General features: G+C 49.1%; 3 protein-coding genes across 7 annotated transcripts; 2 read left to right on the top strand and 1 right to left on the bottom strand.

Annotated features, from left to right (window-relative positions):
- The first annotated feature begins 399 nt into the window (after positions 1 to 399).
- PRELID3B (PRELI domain containing 3B) lies at positions 400 to 10,037 on the top strand. 2 transcript variants are annotated; one of them, XR_007130038.1, is made up of 7 exons: positions 400 to 553; positions 4,180 to 4,348; positions 5,552 to 5,641; positions 6,070 to 6,140; positions 6,256 to 6,358; positions 8,218 to 8,371; positions 8,685 to 10,037. XR_007130038.1 is itself a non-coding variant. In XM_047745276.1 (6 exons), exons 1-6 carry the CDS (start codon positions 522 to 524, stop codon positions 8,272 to 8,274), a joined length of 522 nt encoding a protein of 173 aa, XP_047601232.1. In that variant the 5' UTR covers positions 400 to 521; the 3' UTR covers positions 8,275 to 9,794. The 2 variants fall into 2 exon arrangements, 1 of the variants encoding a protein (XP_047601232.1); XM_047745276.1 differs by having other exon boundaries at positions 8,218 to 9,794.
- Positions 10,038 to 10,736: 699 nt separating this feature from the next.
- Positions 10,737 to 14,141, top strand: ATP5F1E (ATP synthase F1 subunit epsilon). Of its 3 annotated transcripts, none has more exons than XM_047745274.1 (3): positions 10,737 to 10,897; positions 12,386 to 12,512; positions 14,024 to 14,141. In XM_047745274.1, exons 1-2 carry the CDS (start codon positions 10,866 to 10,868, stop codon positions 12,507 to 12,509), a joined length of 156 nt encoding a protein of 51 aa, XP_047601230.1. In that variant the 5' UTR covers positions 10,737 to 10,865; the 3' UTR covers positions 12,510 to 12,512; positions 14,024 to 14,141. The 3 variants fall into 3 exon arrangements, with proteins under 3 accessions (XP_047601230.1, XP_047601229.1, XP_047601231.1); XM_047745273.1 differs by having other exon boundaries at positions 13,989 to 14,141; XM_047745275.1 differs by having other exon boundaries at positions 13,767 to 14,077.
- A 3,609-nt stretch (positions 14,142 to 17,750) lies between these two features.
- TUBB1 (tubulin beta 1 class VI) lies at positions 17,751 to 23,305 on the bottom strand. Of its 2 annotated transcripts, XM_047745271.1 has the most exons (4): positions 23,166 to 23,305; positions 19,576 to 19,684; positions 18,995 to 19,105; positions 17,751 to 18,889 (listed from the first exon to the last, which is right to left on the bottom strand). In XM_047745271.1, the coding sequence occupies exons 1-4, from the start codon at positions 23,220 to 23,222 to the stop codon at positions 17,793 to 17,795; spliced, it is 1,374 nt and encodes a 457-aa protein (XP_047601227.1). In that variant the 5' UTR covers positions 23,223 to 23,305; the 3' UTR covers positions 17,751 to 17,792. The 2 variants fall into 2 exon arrangements, with proteins under 2 accessions (XP_047601227.1, XP_047601228.1); XM_047745272.1 differs by lacking the exons at positions 19,576 to 19,684; positions 23,166 to 23,305 and adding an exon at positions 19,272 to 19,284.
- Positions 23,306 to 23,610: the final 305 nt, after the last annotated feature.

Below are 23,610 nucleotides of genomic sequence, written 5' to 3'. Positions count from 1 at the left end.
AGTTCTAGGAATGTTCTAAGAAGGCGCCATGAACATCTGCTCAACTACACAGCACAGTACTGTCCGTGTAGGCGGGCCTACGGGCCTGGCAGCGCAAGGGAACTAGCACGCGAGCGAAGCATGGCCAGGACGCCCAGGAACCCTCTGGGCCCGACCCAACTCTGTGCAGAGGTCAGCGCTCCCGGCGCCGCCCGCGAGGGGGCGGACAGCCGGCCGCGTGCCGCGCCTGCGCAGCACAGCGCCCACACCGGCGGCCCCGGGCGCTGCCCCGGAACTGCGCCGGCGCGTTGCGCCCGGCGCTAAGGGGCGGGGTTTCGTTGCGCCGCGCGCTAGGCTGGGGCAAAACCCGGGCCGGGATAGGGCGTGGGGCAGCGCGTCGGGACGTCCCTCGCGTCGGGCCCGACGGCGCGTGCGCGCTGCGCGGCCGACGGGGTGTCTGGGGGGCGGGGCGGGGGCAAGTGTGGCTTTTCTGCCTTATTGTCCCCTAGCGCCGGCGGGACACCGCGCAGGCTGCCGGCATCATGAAGATCTGGACTTCGGAGCACGTCTTTGAGTAAGTTTGGGGCGTGGGACGGGTCGGCGATGCGCACGGGCAGTTCGGGCCCGGAGTGGTGGTGAGGCCGGGGCGCCCCTCAGGAAGCTTCCAGGCGTCGGTCCCAGTGGCGGGGGGAGCTGGGCCTGAGTCCCACGGAGCCCGGGTGGGCGGGGACTCGAGGGCTGCGGCCCCCGCGGTGGAGAGAGCCCGGGACTTCCGGCCTCGCCGCCGCCCCGGCTGGGAGGGGGTCCGGACACGGGCACTGGCGGGCCGGCCCCGGGGAGGTCCCCGGGCTGGTGGGGGCCTCGCCCGGCACGAGGTCCTCGACTGCACCCGGGGTGTGACGGGCCCTTGGTGCCCCTCCCGGCCGTGCCGAACCCGGTGGGACGGGGACCCGCGGATTCGAGCAGGAAGCGTGGGTGCTGTCGGGAGTCCGGCCGCCCCGCCGCCTCGGGGTGGAGCGTCGTCCCGGGGGAGCTCGGGCGACCGGGACGCGAAACTTTCCTGGCATTTCGTGACCTGAGGAGCGGAGCCTTGTGGCAGTGGGATTCCAAGGTCCAGCGCCGGCTCCCGCATACCGACTGACCTTGGGCTGCCCGTCGTGGGAGACGCGGAAGGCGGTGGTGCGGGGGCCCGAGCAGGGCTTCGCGGCCACGCTCAGTGACACCTCTTGGTCGGAGAGGTTCTTAGTGACACACTTGTCCTTACGGCTGGGTGTCGGTGACTGAGCCTCGTCCGGGTCCGTGATTCCGGATGCGAACGAACGCGCGTGTAAGCGGCTGTGTCTGGTCTAATCCTGGCGTGAAGGAGCCGCGAGTCCTCACAGTGGACGGACGGCCGCCCCCCCCCCCCCCACGGGCCCGTCCGCCCTCCCGTCGCTGATGCGCCGGGTCGCCCAACGCCCGAGCTCCGGGGTGATTGACGTTTGGGTCCATTTCCGAGCCCTGCGCCCTGCTCCGCCCATCTTGCCGCCGTTGCCACACTGTTCTGATTTCCGTAGCTTTACAGTGTGTTTTCGTTTCACCGTTTGGTTATTTTAAACCGTGTTCCTGGGGGCAGTTTTAAAGGACGTTTTAAACCCTGCGTACTTAGTGACTCAGACTCGTGCAAGAGCCCACGGGGCCCTGGGAAGCGTGGAACGTTAAAGTCAGGGGAAGATTCCTTTTCCCGTAGTGCTCACAGTCTCTGAGAGTTTGTCATCTCCCTGGCGGTCTTTGTCTGGTAACAGTCTTTCAGCCCTCGGGCCACAGACGCTCCTCGCTGGCCGTCAGGTCCGGATGTCAGCGCTTCAGAAGTTCTTTGAACTTTGCATCTCCTTTTTCTGTCTCCCCTAAGGCACTTCTCCTCCTGCTCTCTCTCCAGCGTTCAGCGTCCGTGTTCAGGGACATCCTGGTAGTGGCCTTCTTGTCTTGAATGTCATCAGTGACTCTTAATCTTTTCGCCACAGACTCTCTGAGATCCCATGAAAGCTCTGGGATCCTTCTCTCGGAGACAGACACATTCAGACAAACGCTGCACGTGCCCTGGGAGCGGCAGCCCTGATCCCGATTGTCCCCCAGTCCTCTGGGCTTTTCAGTCAGGATTTCAGCTGGTACATGCGTACTTAGGGCGCCCGGATCTTACCCTGGGCTCCAGCATCTCTGAAACCTCAAATCCGAGTTTTCAGGTCTTACCAGACATCTCTGCTCACATGCCCTGTGGGCTCCTCAGACCCAGTCCTGGAATGGAAGTGACCATCTCCCCTCCCAAATCTTACTGTTGCCAAGTGTTTCTTAAGGACACGGCTGTCTACAATATCAACGACCTCATTCTCTGTCTTACCCATACACGTTCAGCACGTCCTTCTGGGACTCCATATAGTTGGCATCCAGGGGAAGCCATTCATTGGTTCCTTCAACAAGTAGGAATGCCCACTGTGTGCCCGCACTCTTCTTTGATCGGTTACATACCGGGAGGTCAATCAAGACGTTGTTGCTGCCTGGCTGGAGTTAAGTATACCTAAATGTCCGCCTCCCTCATCTTACAGGCGAAGATACTGGACAGGTGGGTAAGGTTCTGCCTGCCCTTTGGTGTCCTTCTGAGTATCTTCTGGTGAAGGGTTCGGATTAATTGCTGGGAGACTCTTAACATGCGTCCTTTGTAATGTTTGAACTAATTATGTTTCATAAAGCAGTCTTAGTTCAAGTTAACGCAACACCAGTGTTTTCAAGTTGGCTCAAAGTAGAGAAGGACTGTGTTACAAATAATACATGCCCACCCCGAAGCCATGTGCAATCATTAATTTTTTAGAGGGGATGGGGGGAAGAGATATGCGCAAGGAAGCCAGCTAACTAGTGTATGACTAGACGGAGACAGGGACAGGGTTCATCTGATTTTCATTTTAGATAGTTGCCTTGGTTACAGTCTGAGTGCTCGGCCTGTATCACTTCTATCTGTGGGGAGTGTTCAGATTTACAGAGTAGCTCCCTTACATACCTGCATTGATTGCTGAATAAGGCTCGAGATTAAAAACTGAATGAGGTTCATTTATGTAATAGCAAAAATGAAAGCATTAAAAATAATGTCGCTGGTTGTCCACGGTTCTGGGAAATGAATGGTGTTGAGATTGTCCCTCTGTTGGCAAGAAGTAGTTGTTGGGCTTCGTTCTCTGAGAAGTTGAACAGGATTAATGGCCTACCTATTTTGCCTTTAGAAAAATAAGTAATGCTGTGTGGTTTATCGGTAAGTGTGGTTTGAAACATTCTCTCCAGATCTCTTTTCTCCTTTCAACGAAGACAAGAGCGCAGATCGGGTGGCGTCAGACCACAGGTGGGCTCAGTCACCTCCAATACTCATTGTCCTTAATAAGGGGCTCTTTTGAAAGGGATGGCTTTTGTACTGCCGTCTCATTCACACAAGTTGTGAAGTGAACAAATGTACATCACATGGGCTTTTTCAAGAAGATAATTTTAAGAGAGCATATGAGAAAAGAGTATATTAGAAGCGCCTTAAAAACACTTCATGGTATTGAGTGACCTTTTCAAAAGAAATCAGAATCACTCCTTTGGGGAGAGCAATGGATAAAGATTGACTGGAGGGGCCACTGTTATTTATTACCGTAATGTAGAAAAAAATATATTTTTAATTTACAGTATTTAAATCAGTAATACTTGGGATCTTTTTGTAATCCCTAGAAGAATTTACGGTGTCTGTAAGTTCTTTTACTTTCGTTACATCTTTATAGCTTTATGGAATTGGGGCTGGACATAGTAATAACAATGTTTTTCTGCTTGTGTTCATAGAACATATTTTTTTGAAATGCATTTTTGTGAATTAGTGATTCTTAGAAACAAAATTTACATGTGAAAGTGAACGTGGGTAAATAGGAAAGATTGTTTAAGAAACTCTAATGCGTTATAGGCTATTTATATCTTCATAGACCTCAGTTGTACCATACAGCCTGTGTGCTGGGAAAATACTGAATTCTGTACATATTCAAAATGGAAATTGAGCTCCCCAAGTCATGTTTTAGTCAGTGTTTCAGAAAATAATTTGCCTAGTTAAGTTAATTAAACTTCAGCTGTAAAGAATGACGGGATGGGTCGTAAACCAGTTTCATTTCTGTGCGCATTTCCACGTGCTGGGTTTTTCGTTCATGCCGGCAGCCACCCGTGGGAAACCGTTGCGACGGCCGCGATGCAGAAATACCCAAACCCTATGAACCCAAGCGTGGTTGGGGTTGACGTGCTGGACAGACACGTGGATCCCTCCGGAAAGCTGCATAGCCATAGACTTCTCAGCACAGAGTGGGGACTGCCTTCCATTGTGAAATCTGTAAGTGTGTCTTTACTCCTGTGGAAATGTGACTGCTGCAGAGAAGTTTTCTAAACCACATTAGAATTTCAGATAGGTTGTGGGAGCCGATTCTGAATGTCATTTTTGCATCAGTTCAAATTGTATTATAATAAACTTGAGTTAGGAGTGTATAATGAATTGGAAATATTATTACAGTCTTCACGAAGGCGCCTGATAAAACCTTCTGAAGGAAGCCAGCTAATGCCCTGTAATCTAAAAGGAGTTCTGCTCTGCTCCTCCTGCTTCTGCTGGCCACTCCAGACCAATAGTAAGATCTGGAAGCCACGGGATGGTGGCGATGGTTAGCGGACAGGGGCTGCGGTCAGTGATGGGTCCTGACACTAAGTGAGGAGCGTGTTCACAGGCTCTGCTATGCCAAAGTTGCTCCAAGGTCTGAGACTCCTCCCTATACATTTAAAAACAGGAATTCTATTCCGTTACACGGGAGCAGGCTTTAATGAGCCAATTTAACCAGCGAGAAACTGGAGTGCCAGAGGATCACAGGGTGAAGGGACTCTGGTATGATAAGCAGACTCCGTTTTCTTTCTCCTTGGGGAGGGTACATCCACTCAGAAAACTAAAGGACACATTTTTCAGCAGGAACGTCCTGATTCCTTCCTTTGTGCAAACCACTGTGTGAGACGGTCGGGACACCGAAGTGAGCAAGGTCGGGAGGTTGGCTGGGGTTCAGGCGCAGGAGCGACGCTGGGTGGGATGCATTATTATCCTCCATCACGAGATGGCTGTTTGTCTGTCTGGAGAACGAGGCCATGGCACCCTCTCCCTCAAGACTACTCTAGGAAAATATTGACATATTCTGGACCTCTCTTTTCTCCAGATGCCACATTTACCCCAATATTCTGATTTCCACATTTCAGGCTCCGGGCTCCATTGTCACACCTTGGCGGTTTCAGGATATGCTTTATTCTGCACGCCTTCCCCCTGGGCTGGTCGCTAACTGCCTCTGGGAAGGGTTTTTGTATCTGGCAGTCTCATCTCCTTCGTGGTGTCTGTTACCCCTCAAATGGGCCTCCTTTCTGACCTTTGATTCCTCCTGCTTTTTTTACAAAACAGATTTTTTGGTTCAAGATAATAACACGTTTTTGCCTTCATACAAGATACTGATACACTTGTTGAGAAATCCCTCTTCCTCTGATTACTAATTGTGAATGTTTTATTTAGCTCATCGGCGCTGCAAGAACTAAAACATACGTGCAGGAACATTCCGTAGTTGACCCTGCAGAGAAGACGATGGAACTTAAATCCACTAACGTAAGTGTGGGCTCCCTTTTGTTTTGATTTTAAACTAGAAGCTTAATTTTTTTTTCTCTTTTATAGTTGATGTACAGGTGAATACAGGCTCTTCAGCGTAGCTTAAGAAATCAGTGGTGATATGCTGTGTTTTTCTTTCCAGCTCCTCCCTGGAGCAGTGAGGCCACTTCTTGTATCTAGGGGACAGCACCCAATAAGATGAATTTGGGATCATGTGCATATTACTGCTGTCATGCTTTGGTTATATGTATTATTTTTATAATAAAAAGGAAGCAGTGAATAGTGAAATTTAAGTTCTGTATTTGCAGTGATATCAAAGTGGTTTATTTGTTATTTGTGTTTTTACCTAGCAAGATTTTTGGGTTGTGAATTAATTTGCAAATGCTTTTCATTGTGGTTTCTAAAATGATTTTGTTTTCATTCTGTAGATTTCATTTACAAATATGGTTTCAGTAGATGAGAGACTTACATACAAACCACATCCTCAGGACCCAGAAAAGTGAGTAAAAAATGTTTTGAAAAACTTAGAGGGTGTTTTAGTTTTTTTTAAATCATATATTTCTTTAAAAAGATGAAAGGTCATTCCAAAATTGTGTGAATGGGTTCTGTTCCAGAACTGTTCTGACTCAAGAAGCCATAATCACCGTGAAAGGAGTCAGTCTCAGCAGTTACCTTGAAGGACTCATGGCAAGTACGATATCTTCAAACGCTAATAAAGTAAGTCACACTGCTCCCTGATGCTTCCTCCTGGGTTTCTTGTCTTAAAAGAGCTTAGTGCTGAACATGTGTGTCCTGGCAAACTGACTCTCGGCCGTGGTGCGCTGAGAACCCATCTAGGCTGTTTCTTGCACTGGCTTTGCAGTGCAGCACCCCGGGATTTGTGCGCAAGCCGTAACTCTTACCAGCCTTCCAACTTGGACAATTAAGTCAACCTTTCTGTGCATCAGTTCCCCATCTGTGAAGTGGAGATCAGTTAGCCATCTTAGCAGTTGGGCTGGTAACTCTCATGAAGAGTAAATGAGATAACATACGGAATGCATGTGCCCAGGGCCCAGCACGTCGGAAGTGCTTGGTGATATGTCATTGCCACTGCTTAAAACACCAGTTCTCAACCTTTTTCATTATCCTCTCTGCCCTGCAACCCTCAGTTTCGTTTTAGGCATTTTTTACTCTTAACAACCACCATGAAAAGTATATTTAACACCATGAAAAGTTTTTAACACCATGGATAGATGGATGAAAGGATGAATATACTATGTACATAGAGAGTGAGATTTTTCCACCTCTCCCCACCCCCAACTAATTTTGCCCCTTGGAGAATGCATGATTTAAAACAATTTAAGTTTAGAGAAAGAGATTCTTAATGCACTCTTATTATAACACATGTTTAATGTAATCAGTCATTCAGCAACCAAAAGATACTTACAAATGCCAACTCTGTACCAGACAAAGTGCTAGGCTAGACTAGGGATACAGCAGGGAACACTGCCCTCGTGGTATTAAGAAGGCAACTTTTTTTTTTTTTTTTTTTGAGATTTTATTGATTTGACACAGAGAGAGATCACAAGTAGGCAGAAGAGAGAGAGGGGGAAGCAGGCTCTCTGCTAAACAGAGAGCCTGATGCAGGGCCCAGTACCAGGACCCTGAGATCATGACCTGAGCCGAGGGCAAGAGACTTAACCCACTGAGCCACCCAGGCAGCCCGTAAGAAGGCAGCATTAATTACATCATTAGAAAAAGAAAAGTAGGGGCGCCTGGATGGCTCGGTGGGTTAAGCGTCTGCCTTCCGCTCAGGTCTAGATCCCAGGGTCCTGGGATCAAGCCCTGCATTGGACTCCCTACTTGTTGGGAAGCCTGCTGCTTCTCCCTCTCCCTCTGCCTGCCATTCCCCCTGCTTGTGTGCTGTCTCTCTCTCTCTCTCTGTCAAATAATAAGTAAAATCTTTTTTTAAAAAAAAGGAAAGGAAAAGTACACAGTAAAAGTATTTCTTGAGTGTTCTGTTGAGTGCCGAATGAGGGGCGTGTTGGTTGTTAGGGGTGTGCCAGGAAGCCTCTCCCGCAGAGGGGCTGCATGTGCAAAGGCCCTGAGAGCGGAAGCAGGAAATGCTTCTTATTTCCTCAAGGACTTGCATGAAGCACCAGGAGAGAGCAGTTGAAGAGGAAGTTAGGGAGACTGCATCTTCCAGGGCCTCATACAGGACTTTGCTTTAAAATAATGGACCAAAAAAAAAACCCAAAACCAAAAAACTGGGTTTGACCTTTTGATCCCCCAAAAAAGGATCACTCTAATCAGAAATGAAATGGTCACGATCATTGAATTATAGATTATTTTGAGAACATCTTTTGCGTGCAAAATAAAAATGAGTTTATAGATCAATTTCCAGTTGCCCAAGGAATATCGATATAATATTTCAATATTCGATAGTAATATTAAGAAAAGAACAAAGACAGAAACCATCCATTCTGGTGAGGTTTAGTTATATTTGTATATGCTCCTTGTTACTTCCTGATGTGCCGTTTATTTGATATGTGCTTTGCTCTCACTTGGTAACAATACATATGTTGGGTTTTTTTAAGGGCCGAGAAGCAATGGAATGGGTAATACATAAATTAAATGCTGAGATTGAAGATTGACTGGCTTCGGCGAGGGGGAGCATAAGGACACCGATGGCAGCAGCAGCGTTTGTGGAGAAATGAGGATGAAAATCAGTGCCCGACATCTGCCCCCCAGGTCTCTGCAAACTGGCCGTGTATTTATTTGTTATTTAAAAAATAAAACTGTATTTTAGATAGAGGGTTTTTTTTGTTTTGTTTTGTTTTGTTTTCTGTTTTTGTTTGTTTGTTTTTAAATAAGCCAAAGAAAAGCTTTAGGACTTCTAATTAAAACAAAGAAGGTTCAGGGTCTCTAAATAAGCGGGATCGTCTGAGAGTAGTATTGTTTGAAATGACCAGCTGATTTTGAGGATTCCAGTATTTTTGTGAAAATTTAACAATTTTTGAAAAGTACTTGGGAAATCATACTGCCATATTAAATCTCCTTTAAGGTAGAATTGTAAAGCTTTTCATGCATTGGAACTCTACCTGGCTTTGGACCAACCCCAGAAAAAAGCAGAGCCACCTAAACACCTACAGGTACCCTGCTGTGGTAAGCTGCAAGAGCTTGCATGAGGAAATGCTCTCTGAAAGGAGAAATTCTAGTTTGAGAAAGCATATTAATTTGTATAAAATAATTTGCCCTTCTATAAACCACCCTTAAGAACCACAGTGTTTTTTGTTTTGGTACTTAAATGACATTTTTGGAAATGAAGATTATCACTAAAATAATACAGGACTCCAACAAACAAGCAAAAAGGGATTTTAGCCTGTTAAAAGAGTACTGTATTAATTTGCCAAAGTTGAGTGACTTAGGAAAGGTATTACCTTCCTTGGATTTGTACTTTATGACTTAGTATGCTATACCGTGGGCTGGTGACGTTCACTGAAAAATAAAGTCATTACCCAGATTTTGCAGCACTCTACACTGAACAGAAGAACAGCTGTTCACATCCTTTAGCATTTCACATTTGCCTAACTTATAAATTGCCATGTGTCAAAATCATGGCTCTGTAATTGCTAAAGCATGATATGTCAGGTTATTTGAATATAATTACTTTTTGAAGTCATTGTGACCACAAAACATCTTTTTCACATGAAAAGCTGTACGTCATTTGAAATTACTCAAACGATGTCTTTCTGAGGCATAAATCCCAGGTACTTATGTGTTTTAATAATACAGTGCAACTGCGGGGGATGGGGGCGGTGGGGAGAAAAAAGGAATAATAATGAGAAGAACAGCATTGACCTAAACCAACCACTATGTGAATTGCTTTGCAGCTTTTATTTGTGGGAAGTCGATTTTGGATGCTAAGGGGCAGCTTCAGTCTGGAGAACAATCCAGTAAATGTATTTCATATTGTGTAGCAAGCAGTTACGGACCAGGAAAGACCGTCTTTGATACTTGCAGTTGTTGCACACAGAGTATTTTTTGTTAAAAGGTGATTAGCTCTTGCCTTTATCTTACTGTGCTAATGTAATAAACTCATCAGGTTTCCTGTAAAGGAAACCAGTTAGTATATATACATAAACCAGAGAAATGGTATAGCACACTAGTGTTTTTCTACTTAAAATGTTGTTTAGCTTAAGACTTCTTAGGACATGTGTAAAAGCAACTTCAATAAGGTTTTTGATTATTTTTTGTAACCGGACATGGTTTTTACAAATGAAATAACATTTCAATTAAACAAAACATAGCGAATACTGATCTTTGATTAAAAAGTTGCTTTGTATAATTTCTGTAAATTATACTTGTTCTGAAAAAGGTGTAATGCCCTAATGATAAAAAGATTTCTAAACAACTATTTATCCTGTTTGATTTTTTTTTATCCTGCTCTAATAATAAAATTCTAGGAATTTTCATTTTCCAGTGTAGTGAAGTAGCTGATAGTTTGAAACCTCCGTAGCGGGCAAGCAGATGTCTTTGGGGGGGCTGAACAGGGACAGGGTCTCCAGGTTACACTCGGCCTGTGGGGCGTCTGACCCCACCCAGCATTAACGGTGGGAGTTAGGTGTCTAGTTTCTGAAAACTTCTTGTAACGATGCGTTCCCTGCCCTCAGCTTCTGTGTACACACGCGCTCCTGCGCCCCCCGCCTCCGCCCGTGCCGCCCAGCCCAGGCCGTCGCACGTCGCGGGTGACCCCGGAGGCCCGCGCGCTGTCTGGGCCGGCTGTGCCGTTGCCCGCTGCCCCTCGGGGGTGGGGGCCAAGTGCTCCCCGCCGACGCCGGGGCGCGGCCATGACCTCGGGCTGCGGGAACAACCCTGCCCCGCGCGGCCCCCAGCTGCCCCTTCGCCCCGCCGCTTCGCCGGGGCTACTACGGAAGCCCGAGGGGCACACGCTCGGGGCAGCCGCGGAGCCAATCGGTGGGCGCGGCCGGCCGGCCCGCGCGGGGATTGGTACCCGAGGACCCCGCCGCCCGCCCCCATTGGCTCCCGGCGTCGGGGCGATTCCGCGGCGGGGCAGCAGGGGCTGCTCGGGAGGGCGGGCGGGGCAAGAGGCGGCGAGATTGGCAGGTCCGGAGTCCCGCCTCTTCCGGTTCCCAGGCCTGACCTTCCTGCCGCTGGGCCGTGCGCCGAGCCGACATTGAGGCGTCCCCGTGATTCGACCCCACGCGCCCACCCTTGCGACATCATGGTGGCCTACTGGCGACAGGCTGGACTCAGGTAGACCCGCTCCTCGGGGCTGTGGGGAGCCCGCGGCGGGCCCGGGGTCGGAGGTCACGCCCCGCGCGGCGGGGGTGGGGGTCGGGGTCGGGGAGCGCGGACCCAAGATGGCGGCGCACGGCCGGGTGGGGGCGGGGGCGCCTCGAGAGCGCGGCGCGTGGGCGGTGGGCCCAGCACATGCGGTGCCCCCACCCCCGGCTCCGACGGGGCGCCAGAGCCCGGGGGCTGAGCCCTGCACGCGTGACCCCGGCCCGGGCCTGCGTGACCCGCACACACGCGTTGTTACTGCACACAGTCTCGGTGCACGGCACAGAGGGCAGTGGGGACCCTCGGAAGCTCACGCGGGGAACCCGTTTGAAGACACGATCTCCAGGGACGGGGGAGCCGTGGACGCCGCCCTCACACGTGGTGGCTTCGTGCAGCCCCTGGGCCATGCACCTCGGCCTGGGGCGCTCCCCGCGTGACTTGACTAGAGTCGCCCCTTCGTGGGGTCAAGCACAGTTTTGTCCGGGTGGAAGGTGGACGGTCCGGTAACAGGGACCATTTCCTAAGCACCTACTCGGACAGGTGTGGCGGCCCTGCTCGACCGTCCTGCCAGCCGTCGGTGGGGCAGCATCAGCACCCGGTTTCATCCTCTTGTGTCTGCAGGTGCATGAAGTAGTGGAAAAGCTCGAGCAGCCTTGAAGGTCAGCCCAATTAGTCAGCACCCCGGGAGGCATTGGAACGCCTGCCTCTGGCCCAAAAAAACAAATCTGAAACATGAGAAAATAGACAGTAGTACTTCCCACCCGCTTCCTGTTTTCAAAAAGTGTAAAAAGTGAGCTGACATTTTTTGGAAAATAAGATGTTGGTGGGGAGTCCATCTACCAAACAGGAAGCAGGCTGTTAGATATTTTATTAGAATTGAGGATGTTCTGTAAGGACTTTTTGGTTTTATTTAGAAACCTTGGTTGGGAAGTGTCTTCAATAGCAGACTTGGGAAACAAAGTCCAGTATTTTCAAGAAAACCTTTAAATAATCAGAACTGTTGAATTCAAAGTAGTTCTTTCTTAATTGTATATATTTTACCTTGTAAGAATAGTATAAGGAAAAAATTTTAAGTAGAGAAATTATATTTTTATTATTATTGTACTTACAGCCTCTCATAACATTTAGTCTTTTTCTTGTGCTGTGAGATTTTTAAGAATCACTAAGAATCTTTTATTTTAAATTAACATATATGAAAGAGAGAAGATGGTATAAAGAAGAAAAACCAAAGATGACCCATTCTAATATGTGCTAAAACTTTGGTACATTTTTTTCTGGCCTTTTTCTCTCTGTAGATTGCTTCTGGCATTTGTCATTTTTAAATCCAATTCCACGATAATGTACAATCAAACCAAAATTTAAAATATGGAAAAAGAAAAAAACAAAACAAAACCAGTAACAACGACCAGCCTGGCTGGATCATTGATAATTAATTTTATATCATCTTTCATTTCCTCCCAGCTACATCCGGTACTCCCAGATCTGTGCAAAAGCAGTGAGAGATGCACTGAAGGCCGAGTTCAAAGCAAATGCTGAGAAGACTTCTGGCAGCACCGTAAAAATTGTGAAACTGAAAAAAGAGTAATCTGTAAGTTACTGATTTGTTAGAAGCTTGCACCTTAAGTTCTTAGAGCACTTTCAAAACGAAGCAGTTCTAGTTTTGAATTCTGTCCATTTTTTGGTCAGTCAGTACATTCAGATGTTAGTGGGTAATGGCTTAAAGCATACAGGTGATAGGAGTCCTGTGGCATCAGAAAGGAATCTCGTTTCAGGCCCTGACAAGCAGAAGTGATTGGCACATTGATTTTCAGCTCATTTAGCAGTGCTTAGGGGGAAAGCCACCTTACTTTAATTAAACCGGTTTCATTTGTCTGCACAACATCAAATAATTCGGAGGATAAACTCCCCACTTTTTGTCATTGCTGTCGGAGTTCCATAACGGTTCAGGGGCATGACAAATTGCAGTTTTTTGCATCTTCATTTCCCCCACATCTGCTAATGTCCTCACAAATGACTACTTCCTGAGCGTGAGGTCTATAAGCATAGGCAAGGGTCCTGCAATTTTATGAAGCAGGAACATGTGCAAGACCCTGCAGGGACAACTGTTTCTGCTAAATTTATGGTTCTTTCCCAGGGCTTGGTTCATTTTACTTCTCCAGAGATGTGAGCCATGTAGAGTTATGTCCTGTGCCGTAAAAGACTCTTGTACAGTAGATCAGTTCTGACTCCGTGCTCCCAACTACTAAAGTGATTTGATCTCTGAGCCTCTTTCTTGACATTGTTATTTCAAAGAGAAGCAAGGCAAATAACTAGAGAGGTGTTTTCCAGATTTCACTTTCTTGTTTTGTTTAAAAAAAAAAAAAAAGGCGTCTGACCTGTAGAGACAAGGAAATGTGAGCAGCATGGATCGTTCAGCACCTCGTGGTTATGAGCAGTTTTACTCATTGGAGCTGTCTCCCCTAAGCACTTTTCGTTTCCATTTTGAATTAGTAAATATTTTATTATGAGTCTGAAGATGCGGTGTTTTGAATGTCTCCCTTTTTCTAGAGGTGCTCTGTCTCAGCTCATCATTCTAAGTAATGAGACCTGGTTTTACGTTGGGTGGTTTGGTTTTAACACTGAGCTGGCTGAGAAAAGCACGGAGCCCCTGCAGCGGAGCCAAGCCAAACTCCACATCGAGCTCCTTCAACCTTGTGATGTCCTTGGGGTCAGGATGTAGTATCCCACTCCAGTAAACAACACAAAACCGCTCTCCCCCTGTCCTGCAGGGGATGCTCCCGCCCCTGGAGCACAGGGGACTTTCAGTGTTTTCAAAAAGCAGACTAGTTTCTTTATTGCCCAGAGAGTACTTGGTGCGACTTAGAAGAGAAGTTCCTGTTCAGCTAAGGCCGGGCACGTGAACCAGCAGTTTTTACAGCCAAGAGTCAAAGGTCAAACATGAACCATGTGAAGTGAGGCCAGAGTTAGATTACACAGTTAGTGCAGGGGAGTCATTGCCATGTTCATGTTGGATTTTTAAGAAAACACAAAGGACTAGCAATTGTTGAATTTTCTTTCCTCCTAGACCCTGGGTAAAGCTTGAAATGCTACATTTTCCAAGGTGAAGATGCGTGGGTCCAGGTTACGACAGATTGAAAACGATCTCCCTGCATGGAAAAAAAATCCTTGTTTTGTTCTAGATTGACAATGCCAATAAATTAAAATATGGTTCACTCTTGCTGTTGGTTTTTGTTTTCCTTTGGACTTTTTCTTCACGGGAGCTATCTGCACCTGCTGGATTTAGGACCTTAGGAACTGCCTTTGCTTAAGGTTGGGGGAAGCAGGTTTAATATCTGGTGAGCAGAGGGAAACAGAAAAGATGTTTTAAATGTGTCAGGATAGAAAGTTCTCTTTTTCATATCATTTGACAAAATTAGCGTCTCGTTGAGGCTCTCACTGTCCCTTATCTTCAACTTGCAGAAGTGGCGGGTGGCTTAGTACCCGAGGCCTGGCTCTCCCGCGCAGCTGGCTTAGCCATTTGCCTAAATGACAATAATTACCAAAAGCATAGATTAGAAGAAAAAAATAGTAGATTGCAGTCTTCATTTTTTATTGTACATTTAAAACCTGTGGAGAAGAACTGCTAATGTGTTTCAGCAAGAAATGTGCTTCATTGTTTTGTAAATGAATCTCTGTCCTGAGAGCACTCCCTGTGGGAGGTGGGAGACCGGCCGAGCCGCCCAGTACCTTGCTTCTGGAGCTGACAGCCCCGCTGAAGTCCCGTCTTTAAGACTTTTGCCTGCACGTCTCGGGCATGAGGATGGCAGCTGCCCCATGGTGTTTGCACAGTGACTCTCTTCCTTAAATGCTCAGGCGTGAAGACTTGCTGCAAGTGTCTTGTTTTTATCTTCCTTTGAAACTTGGAAGCACTCCGCTGAGTAAGACACCCACTGCAGAGTCAGCTGCTGGATCTGAGCTGTTCCGGAGAACGGAGAAATAAAATTTGAACGGGAAATTTTGAGGCACGGTTCAGCTCCATACCAGCACCAGTTCTCCCCTTGGTACTTGGGCCAACAATAAGTTTGGGGGCCCAAGCAGTGCCGTGCTGAGGAGGTGCCCGAGAGAATGTCTTTGTTCTCAGCCTTCTGCAGGCAATTTCCTGCCCCAGGACACTTGACCTGGAGGTTTTATTTAATTCTTGGCCCAGGACAGGCAAGGAGGAGCTCCTGGATGGAGTCTGAGAGCCAGACCACGGGGCAATAGCCACTTGAGGGCTGCCCCCCGCCCCCCCCCGGGAGCTCTTGGCCTGGGCCAGTCTGCTGTTCTAAAATCAGGGCACCTCAGCCGTCAAGGTACTAGGAAGGATCTTTCATTACAAGGATAGGAATCAGTGACTCTCAAGGCTGTCAGGCCTTTTTCATAGACGAACAAAGCTGATGGGCAAAGGGCTGAAATTCTTTGCAGCTGGGTAACTAGAGAGAAGTCATCGACAGCAGATAGGGTAATTAAGGTGAGACTTAGGGCCACGACTGGTGATGGGGAAAGGGGTACAGCAACTAGATAAAAGGCAAGTTCACTGCCCAGCAGAGATTGAGCCTCTCTCTCTGCTTAAAAATCCTGAACTGATACTGGGAGAAAGTAAACTTCCCAGTAACAAGGCCTTCTGGTCACCTGGCAAGACTACTTTGTCCAGACGACCAGGGGACCCTGACCAGACCCGGCTATGGGTATTACACTAACTAGTTGAGTGATTTTTGAGGGATCATTAATCTCTGCTCGTGTAGGGTCCTTGTGTGTGGAAGGAAGTGGACAAGCTCTGAGATTCTGATCCCGTGTCTCTGTCACTAAGACCAGTATCGCCATGGCAACCATACCGCTAAAGGAATAGGCTCAAAATCTGAGGGGACAGATTTCTCTTGGTTTCTAGTGGGTTTTTTTGTTTGTGTGTGTGTGTGTTCTATTTCTACCATACAAAAGAGTAGGATGGTGAGATACATTTTGAAATATTTTTAACTACTCAAATTAATCAGTCTGGGTGGTTAGGCTCCAAGAAAAGGAATTTATTTAGTCTGAAATAAAGCAATTTAGCCATTTAAAATTGAATTTCCTTGTACTTTAATGATTACTATTGAGCAAACAAAAATCTTGACAGCAATATAAATCAGCAGGGTTTTTTTAATTTAGATCTGTATCCTTCCTTGTATCCATTTGATTGCCTTTTTAGATTTGAGAAGGAAAGTTCTAGAGGAAGCGAGTGTAAATTCTTATAACATCAAAAGTCATAAGTCTTTTTAGCTTCTGAGAAATTATGAACTTCAAACAGTATATAGTTACATTTTCTTAATAAATCTTTTGCTTTTAGTGCTTGAGCCACAAGAAAAATCTGTTTAAAACGTTTTTTCTAAAGTGTAAATAGGGGGCATGTCACGATGCCGACGCAGGACCTCATTTTCTCTCTGTATATTTTCGTCACTTCTCACCATGCACACGTGGAGTGACGTTTCTCGAATGAGCAGCCAGTGTCCTCCATCGTCCTGCTTCCTTGCTGCAGATTACAAACACGAATTGGGGAGACGAGCACCTAGTTGCCTGCAAGTAAATATTTCCTGCAGGGAGGGTCAGACCCTCTTCCCATTGCCGGCTGCCCATGGAGAGCTCAGTGGTAATTCTAGAAGGCCATTAAGACTCTTATGGCCCTGGAAGGCATGGCTGTGCGTATGTCAGAAATAGGTAAACCGTAATTAGAAAGTTATGGACGATTTGATTACACTCCTGTGTATCTGGTCCTGTCGTCGTAATGTGAGCAGATTAAACTCGGGTAATGGTCAAAGCTGTGTCATCATGCAAACATTTATGGCAACTTCTGCAAATTAATTTGAACTGTAAAAGTTCCCTAATGAGACAGCGTCCTCCGTGAGGAGGAAGGACACTGCGACACTGCAGCAGCGGCCGAATTCCTGCATTTGAATCGTTGCCCAGTGCACCCGGTGCCCTTTCCCAAAGAGCTGAGGCTACCCAGCGCTTCCAGGTGTTTATGAATGAAAGTGAAAAGGGCATTTTGAAAGAGTCTTTACGAGGAAAACCGAAAATCGTGATTAATGAATTCCCAGAATCCAACACCCTTTAGAAACAGGGTCTACAGTACACAAACGTCTGTGCTAAAAGCTGGCTATTCAGAAATAAAGAGCAGAGGATCAGGCTTGGTGACTTTAGCCCATCACGGGTGGGGGCATGAGTGGCCAGGTATTTTGGTGAAAAGCACTGCCACTTTTTCTTTTTCCAACCCCTTTTCCCTTTCCAGTTAGTTCGCTGACGTGCCCACAAGGTCTACACGATTCACCAGTGGATGCTGACTCACACTTGCCTCGGCCACACAGCTCCCCACGTACCAATTAGTCACCTGGCTTTCAGGAGGCCAGCGAGCATCAGGAGGTGGGATGCTGGGCAGCGCGCTCGACAGAAGCTGGGGTTTGACTTTCAGCAAGGGGCGCTCGACAGAAGCTGGGGTTTGACTCTCAGCAAGGGTGCCACGCGAGGGTTCCAGGGTGCTCTCAGCGCCAGGAGAGGGTGGAGAGTGGACGTCAGCCTTGCACCCTGCGCCCACGTCCTCTTGAAGCCACGCGCAGCGCTGGGCGTGCAGTCACTGCCGGAGCAGCTCCGCTAAACAAAGGCGCTGTGCTTCCCGATGAATGCGCTTTGCTAATTAAAAAAACCAGTTAGTAGAGCGTGCAGCGCATAGCGAAGTCTTTGACGGTTAGCGAATGCCCGAAGGCCCCCAACGCCCCCAGCTCCCTCCCGGGTCCCGGTCCCTGCGCCCCGCGTGCGTGTGGGCACCGGGTGGCCGCGGTGCACCCGGTGGGGAGCCGGCGGGCCCGGGCTGCTGCCGACCTCACAGGGCCCCACGAGGCTCGTGCGGCGCCCCTTCCGCCTCCATCTCCGCCTCCCCCGCGAGCTCCCCGTCGTCCTCCGGACCCGCTCTGGCGTCTTGCAGTTGCTGGTACTCCGACACCAGGTCGCGGATGTCGCTCTCGGCCTCGGCGAACTCGCCCACGTCCATGCCCTCGCCGGTGTACCAGTGCACGAACGCCCTCCGCCGGAACATGGCCGAGAAGCGCTCCGCCACGCGGCCGAGCAGCTCCTGCACGGCCGTGCTGTTGCCGATGAACGTGGCGGCCATGCTCAGCCCCGGGGGCGGGATGTCGCACACGGCCACCTTGACGTTGTTGGGGATCCACTCCACAAAGCAGCCGCTGTGCCGCGTCTGCACGCTGAGCATCTGCTCGTCCACCTCCCTGGTGGACATGCGGCCGCGGAAGATGCAGGCCACGGTCAGGTAGCGGCCGCGGCGCGGGTCGCAGGCGGCCATGGCGTTGCGCGCGTCGAACACCTGCTGCGTGAGCTCGGCCACCGTGAGCGCGCGGTACTGCCGGCCGCCGCGGCTGGTGAGCGGCGCGAAGCCGGGCGTGAAGAAGTGCAGGCGCGGGAAGGGCACCATGTTCACGGCCAGCTTGCGCAGGTCGGCGTTGAGCTGGCCCGGGAAGCGCAGCGACGTGGTGACGCCGCTCATGGTCAGGGACACCAGGTGGTTGAGGTCGCCGTAGCTGGGCGCGGCCAGCTTGAGCGTGCGCAGGCAGATGTCGTAGAGCGCCTCGTTGTCGATGCAGAAGCAGGCGTCGGCGTGCTGCGCCAGCGGCGGCAGGGACAGCGCGGCGTTGTAGGGCTCCACCACCGTGTCGGACACCTTGGGCGACGGCAGCACGCTGAAGGCGTTCACGATGCGGTCGGGGAAGTCCTCGCGGATCCTGCTCAGCAGCAGCGTGCCCATCCCGGACCCCGTGCCGCCGCCCAGCGAGTGCACCAGCTGGAAGCCCTGCAGGCAGTCGCAGGCCTCGCTGGCGCTGCGCACGGCGTCCAGCACGCGCTCGGCCAGCTCGGCGCCCTCCGTGTAGTGGCCCTTGGCCCAGTTGTTGCCGGCGCCAGAGTTACCTGCGCCGAGGGAGGCCGCTTACCGGGCTGCTGGGGGCGGGGTGGGGGGTACCACGAGGAGGCACCCGCCCCTCCTCCCGAGGGACCCCTGCCGGGACAGCCTACCGTAGATGAAGCTGTCCGGATGGAAGAGAGCTCCCAGTTTGCTGGATCGGATGCTGTCCATCGTCCCGGGCTCCAGGTCCACCAGCAGCGCCCGCGGCACATACTTCTTACCTGTATAGAAAAGTAGGAAGAAGTCAGCAAACTGGTGTTTTTCTAGAAGTTAATGTTTCATCAAAACAGAACCTTGTGATCCCTGTCGGGAGAAAGGTATTTCTAGAAGAAAGACATCTGAAGTAGTACCCTTGACCCCCAACAAGTGCACAGATCTGTAAGATACTTTGGAAATACGTTATCCATCAGTTTCCGTGCTGCTGTGTTGTCTGGCCAACGACCGAGACCCTGCCTCCGCTCGAAGTGATGCCAGTTTTCATTTAAGATTTTCATCTAAACAGGAAGGTTGGTGCTTGGGCAGCGGGGGTTAAGACATGTATCTAAACCACTCAGTGCCTTCTTCCCCGGGCCCTTGCCCCACACCGGACCCGGGGACCCGCCAGTCTTAGGATCCCGCTGTACCTCCTGGACCTCACCCCGCCCGGGCTCCCGGGGCAGGAGAGCACCGCCAGCAGAGCACCGCGTCCTACCATGGGCCTCGTTGTAGTACACGCTGATCCTCTCCAGCTGCAAGGCACAGTCCCCGCAGTAGCTCCCGGCCACGTCGATCCCGTGCTCCTCGCCAATCACCTCCCAGAACTGAAAGCAGCAGGAGGGGAGGTCCGTGTACGGAGGGACCCCAGAAAAGGGCAGGAGGGTACCCGTGACCCAGCGGATTGACCGGAGTGACAGGAAGGGAGGGCTGCTGGGCCTGCCCCGAGGGGTCCCTCTGACCGCCCCTTCCCCAGACGCGCCTTCAGGCCCGATTTGTCAGTGCCCACTCCACGGGGTAACTTGCTCTGGCTGCCAGTAAACATGAACATGAAGACTGTGTTTTATACCCACCTGAACGCCTTAAATAAAATGCCAACACACCAAATATTAAATTGGATTTTGCTCCTACTAAATGGAGGCTGTGGTAGACATTAAAGCTGTCGTTTTACAACTCACATCAGACCAGGTATCTCTAATTTCACCTTCTAGTGCTTCAAGCTAGTACAGTATAGGTCCCATTAAATGAAAACAGACTGAATTCTTATCTGATCTCACAATAATATCTCCTTCACTTGGGGATTTATTTTCATGCAGTTTTCCAAAAAGCCCATAACTAGGACATCCGGGCCCAGGTTTTAGCCACGTGCATTTTTCATGATCAGGTCGGCACACAAGTCCGATGATACACAGCTCTTCCGACTGTTGGAAACATATGACACTTTCAGTCACACATACAGTATTTATTAATATAGCTGTGTGCAGAGCTCTTAACATGGAAACAGTTTCTGAGATGGCCCCTTCCATTGCCCTAGAGAAGGACATATTCAAGTGCAATGAAAATATATTCATTTATGTTAAAATCCCCCAGGGTGTTTTCCTAGCCATATCTTAGAAGTGATGGCCCTGCTCTGGCCATGGTCTCATTAACCAGACTCTATTTTATAGTAAATTACCAGCACTGTTCAGAATCTGAAAGAATAAATTTGAGGCACCTGGGTGGCTCGGTTGTTAAGTGTCTGCCTTCGGCTCAGATCATGATCCCAGGGTCCTGGATCAAGCCCCGCATTGGGCTCCCTGCTCAGCGGGGAGCCTGCTTCTCCATCTCCCACTCCCCATGCTTATGTTGCCTCTCTCACTGTGTCTTCTATCAAGTGAATAAATAGAATCTTTTTTATAAATCCTCTTTAAAAAAAAAAAAAAAGAATAAATAAGTTCTCTAACACCGCAAACTAAATGTCTCTCACAGTTCTTATGGCCCCAAATAATAAGTCACCAGGGCTCTAAGGACCAGACAACAGGATGCCAGAGGAAAAGCTAAGACCCTATCTGGACGCTGCACTTCCTCTCCCACGCCTCCCTCCCGATTATCTTCCCACTTCAGAGTGCCGGGGCTGGTGCCTCCCACTTCTCTCTGTGTTCCACTTAGGAACATCTCATCACCGCAGCACAGAAAGACAGCAACTTCTTTTCAAGCAGTGATATTCTTTGCCCCAGGTCTTAAACACCTAGTTTTAGTTTTTTAGACTAGTTTTTCAAAGCCGCCTTATTCCCAATAGCTGAAAGTTGGAAACAACCCATGTGTCCACTGACAGATGCGTGGATAAACAAAGTGTGGCCTGTTCTCGCAATGGACTGTTACTCAGCTGTGAAAAGGACGGGCATCTGGACACAGGCTGCAGTGTGGCTGAGCCTTGAGGACATAATGCTCAGTGACACAAGCCAGACACAGAAGGGCAGATATTGTGTGATGTCACTTCTATGAGGCCCCTAGAAGAGTTCAGATTCGGGGGTCCCTGGGTGGCTGAGTAGGTTGGGCATTTGACTTTTGATTTTGGCTCAGGTCATGATCTTGGGGTCATGGGATAGAGCCCCGTGTTGGGCTCTGGGCTGGACCTGGAGCCTGCTGGAGCTTCTCTCTCCCTCTACCTTTCCCCCCACAGCCCCACCTTCCACTCACACTCTCTAAATAAGTAAATAAATTTTTTAAAAATTCAAATTCTTAGACAGTAGAAGGATGGGTGGTAAGGGCTATGTGTGTGTGGGGTGGGTGGAGAGTTAGTATTTAATGGGGACAGAGTTTCAATTTTGCAAAAGGAAAGGCATTTTGGAGACTGGATGCAGAACATTGTGAAGATACTTAACAGTATTGAACTGTACACTAAAAAATGACGAAGACAATGAATTTTATGCTGTTGTTTCACCACAATTTTTAAAATATAATTTTTTAAAGATTTAACTATTGGGGCGCCTGGGTGGCTCAGTGGGTTAAAGCCTCTGCCTTCGGCTCAGGTCATGATCCCAGGGTCCTGGGATCGAGCCCTGCGTCGGGCTGTCTGCTCAGCGGGGAGCCTGCTCCCTCCTCTCTCTCTGCCTATTTGTGATCTCTTTCTGTCAAATAAATAAATTAAATCTTCAAAAAAAAAACCTTTAAAAAATTTAACTGTTAACTTTAACTTTAATTAAATTTAATGCAATTAAAACTTTTTAAAGATGTATTTATTTGTTTGTATTTGTTTACTTTAGAGAGTGAGAGTCGGGGTGGGGGGAGGGCAGAGGGAAAGAAGGTTTCAACAGATTCCCTGCCGAGTGCAGAGCCCATGTAGGGCTCCATCCCATGACCCATGAGATCATGACCTGAGTCAAAACCAAGAGTCGGATGCTCACCAACTGAGCCACCCAGGCGCCCCAGTGCAATTACATTTTTAATGCCATTCCTACTAGTGAAATTTTGAAATGGCAAAGGGAACCATCAGATGGCTGTTAACACAGTACAAGTGTGTAAAACTAGGGTTGAAATTTGGGTAGGAGATCTGTTGGGCTGTGTCATCTCTCAGTGTCAGCCGCTGAATCCGGCACTGTGTACAAAAATTTGGGTGGGGAGGAGACACACTCATGTATAGTCCAGAGAGCGCATATTCATTATTTTGGTGACTACACCCTAAAACGTTTAGGGTTAGCTCTTTAGTCTCTGATAGCTTACTGAGTGGGACAGATGTGGATCTCTTCAAACTTTGTAACATAAACAAGGGAGGGGATGGAAAGGCATCTCAGTGATATCATGTAAAAAGTTGCCCAATAGGGGTGCCTGGGTGGCTCAGGTCATGATCGCAGGGTCCTGGGATCGAGCCCTTCATCGGGCTTTCTGCTCAGCGGAGAGCCTGCTTCCTCCTCTCTCTCTGTCTCTCTGCCTGCCTCTCTGCCTACTTGTGATCTCTGCCTGTCAAATAAATAAATAAAATATTTTTTTTTAAAAAGTTGCCCAACAAACTTTAGGAAACTGTTTTGGGACAAACTACCACCTTTCGATATGAAAGTTCATTGTTAAGGTTGTGAAAGTAAACAAGGTTCCCCCGTACGAGGCCTAGGTGGCATGGCAATAAAATTGACATGAATTCGGTTAACCCTTGTAGCCTGTGCTACCTCCTGCGTCTCCTTCACCGCGGCCATCGGTCAACGAAGCCAAGTGTTCAGCGAGTACATGCGATCTCCTGGGCTTGCTGCCCTCCCCGCTGACTGCGGATGTGTTCTTAGTTGGCTACCCCAGGGACCGTAAGAAAGCTAGTCCTAGTGATCAAACTTTCCTTACCTTGGCTCCGATCTGGTTCCCGCACTGGCCGATCTGAATGTGTACGATTTCACGCATCCTTGCGTCCAAGTGTAAGGTCTTCACGAACCGTCAGTCTCTGGGAGAGCCGCCCTTGGCCGGTGGGAGCCCAACTTGACTCTGGTCACTGAAGCTTGCTCAGCTGGTCCCTGTGTAACTGACCCAAGGGTGTGTCCATCACCCAGAGGCCCAGCCTCTACTCTCTTCTGCTCTCTGCCTGTCACCCTGGTGAAGGGGGTGTCTCTTCCTCTCCCAATACAGATTATTGCCTAGTCACTTCCTAGACTTCAAGACCAAAGACTGCCTTTATGCACAGAGCCTGGAGGTCTCACACCAGGTGTGCTGCGGCAGACTCTGGACTCCAGCACTGGCTTGGGACTCCCAGATGATGGGGCTCATGGCGTGACAACCAAGCCACAGCTCCCAG

This window comes from Lutra lutra, chromosome 9, assembly GCF_902655055.1.
Source record: "Lutra lutra chromosome 9, mLutLut1.2, whole genome shotgun sequence".
NCBI lineage: Eukaryota > Metazoa > Chordata > Mammalia > Carnivora > Mustelidae > Lutra > Lutra lutra.
This window is presented reverse-complemented; position numbering and strand designations above follow the sequence as displayed.

Coding starts and splice junctions, on each gene's coding strand:
- PRELID3B (XM_047745276.1), top strand. CDS start 522: ATGAAGATCTGGACTTCGGAGCACGTCTTTGA. Junction 5,642..6,069: donor TGGAACTTAAATCCACTAAC/GTAAGTGTGGGC, acceptor TTCATTCTGTAG/ATTTCATTTACAAATATGGT. Junction 6,141..6,255: donor CATCCTCAGGACCCAGAAAA/GTGAGTAAAAAA, acceptor GTTCTGTTCCAG/AACTGTTCTGACTCAAGAAG.
- ATP5F1E (XM_047745274.1), top strand. CDS start 10,866: ATGGTGGCCTACTGGCGACAGGCTGGACTCAG. Junction 10,898..12,385: donor TGGCGACAGGCTGGACTCAG/GTAGACCCGCTC, acceptor ATTTCCTCCCAG/CTACATCCGGTACTCCCAGA.
- TUBB1 (XM_047745271.1), bottom strand. CDS start 23,222: ATGCGTGAAATCGTACACATTCAGATCGGCCAGTGCGGGAACCAGATC. Junction 19,685..23,165: donor GGAACCAGATCGGAGCCAAG/GTAAGGAAAGTT, acceptor TGCTGCTTTCAG/TTCTGGGAGGTGATTGGCGA. Junction 19,106..19,575: donor GTACTACAACGAGGCCCATG/GTAGGACGCGGT, acceptor TTTTCTATACAG/GTAAGAAGTATGTGCCGCGG.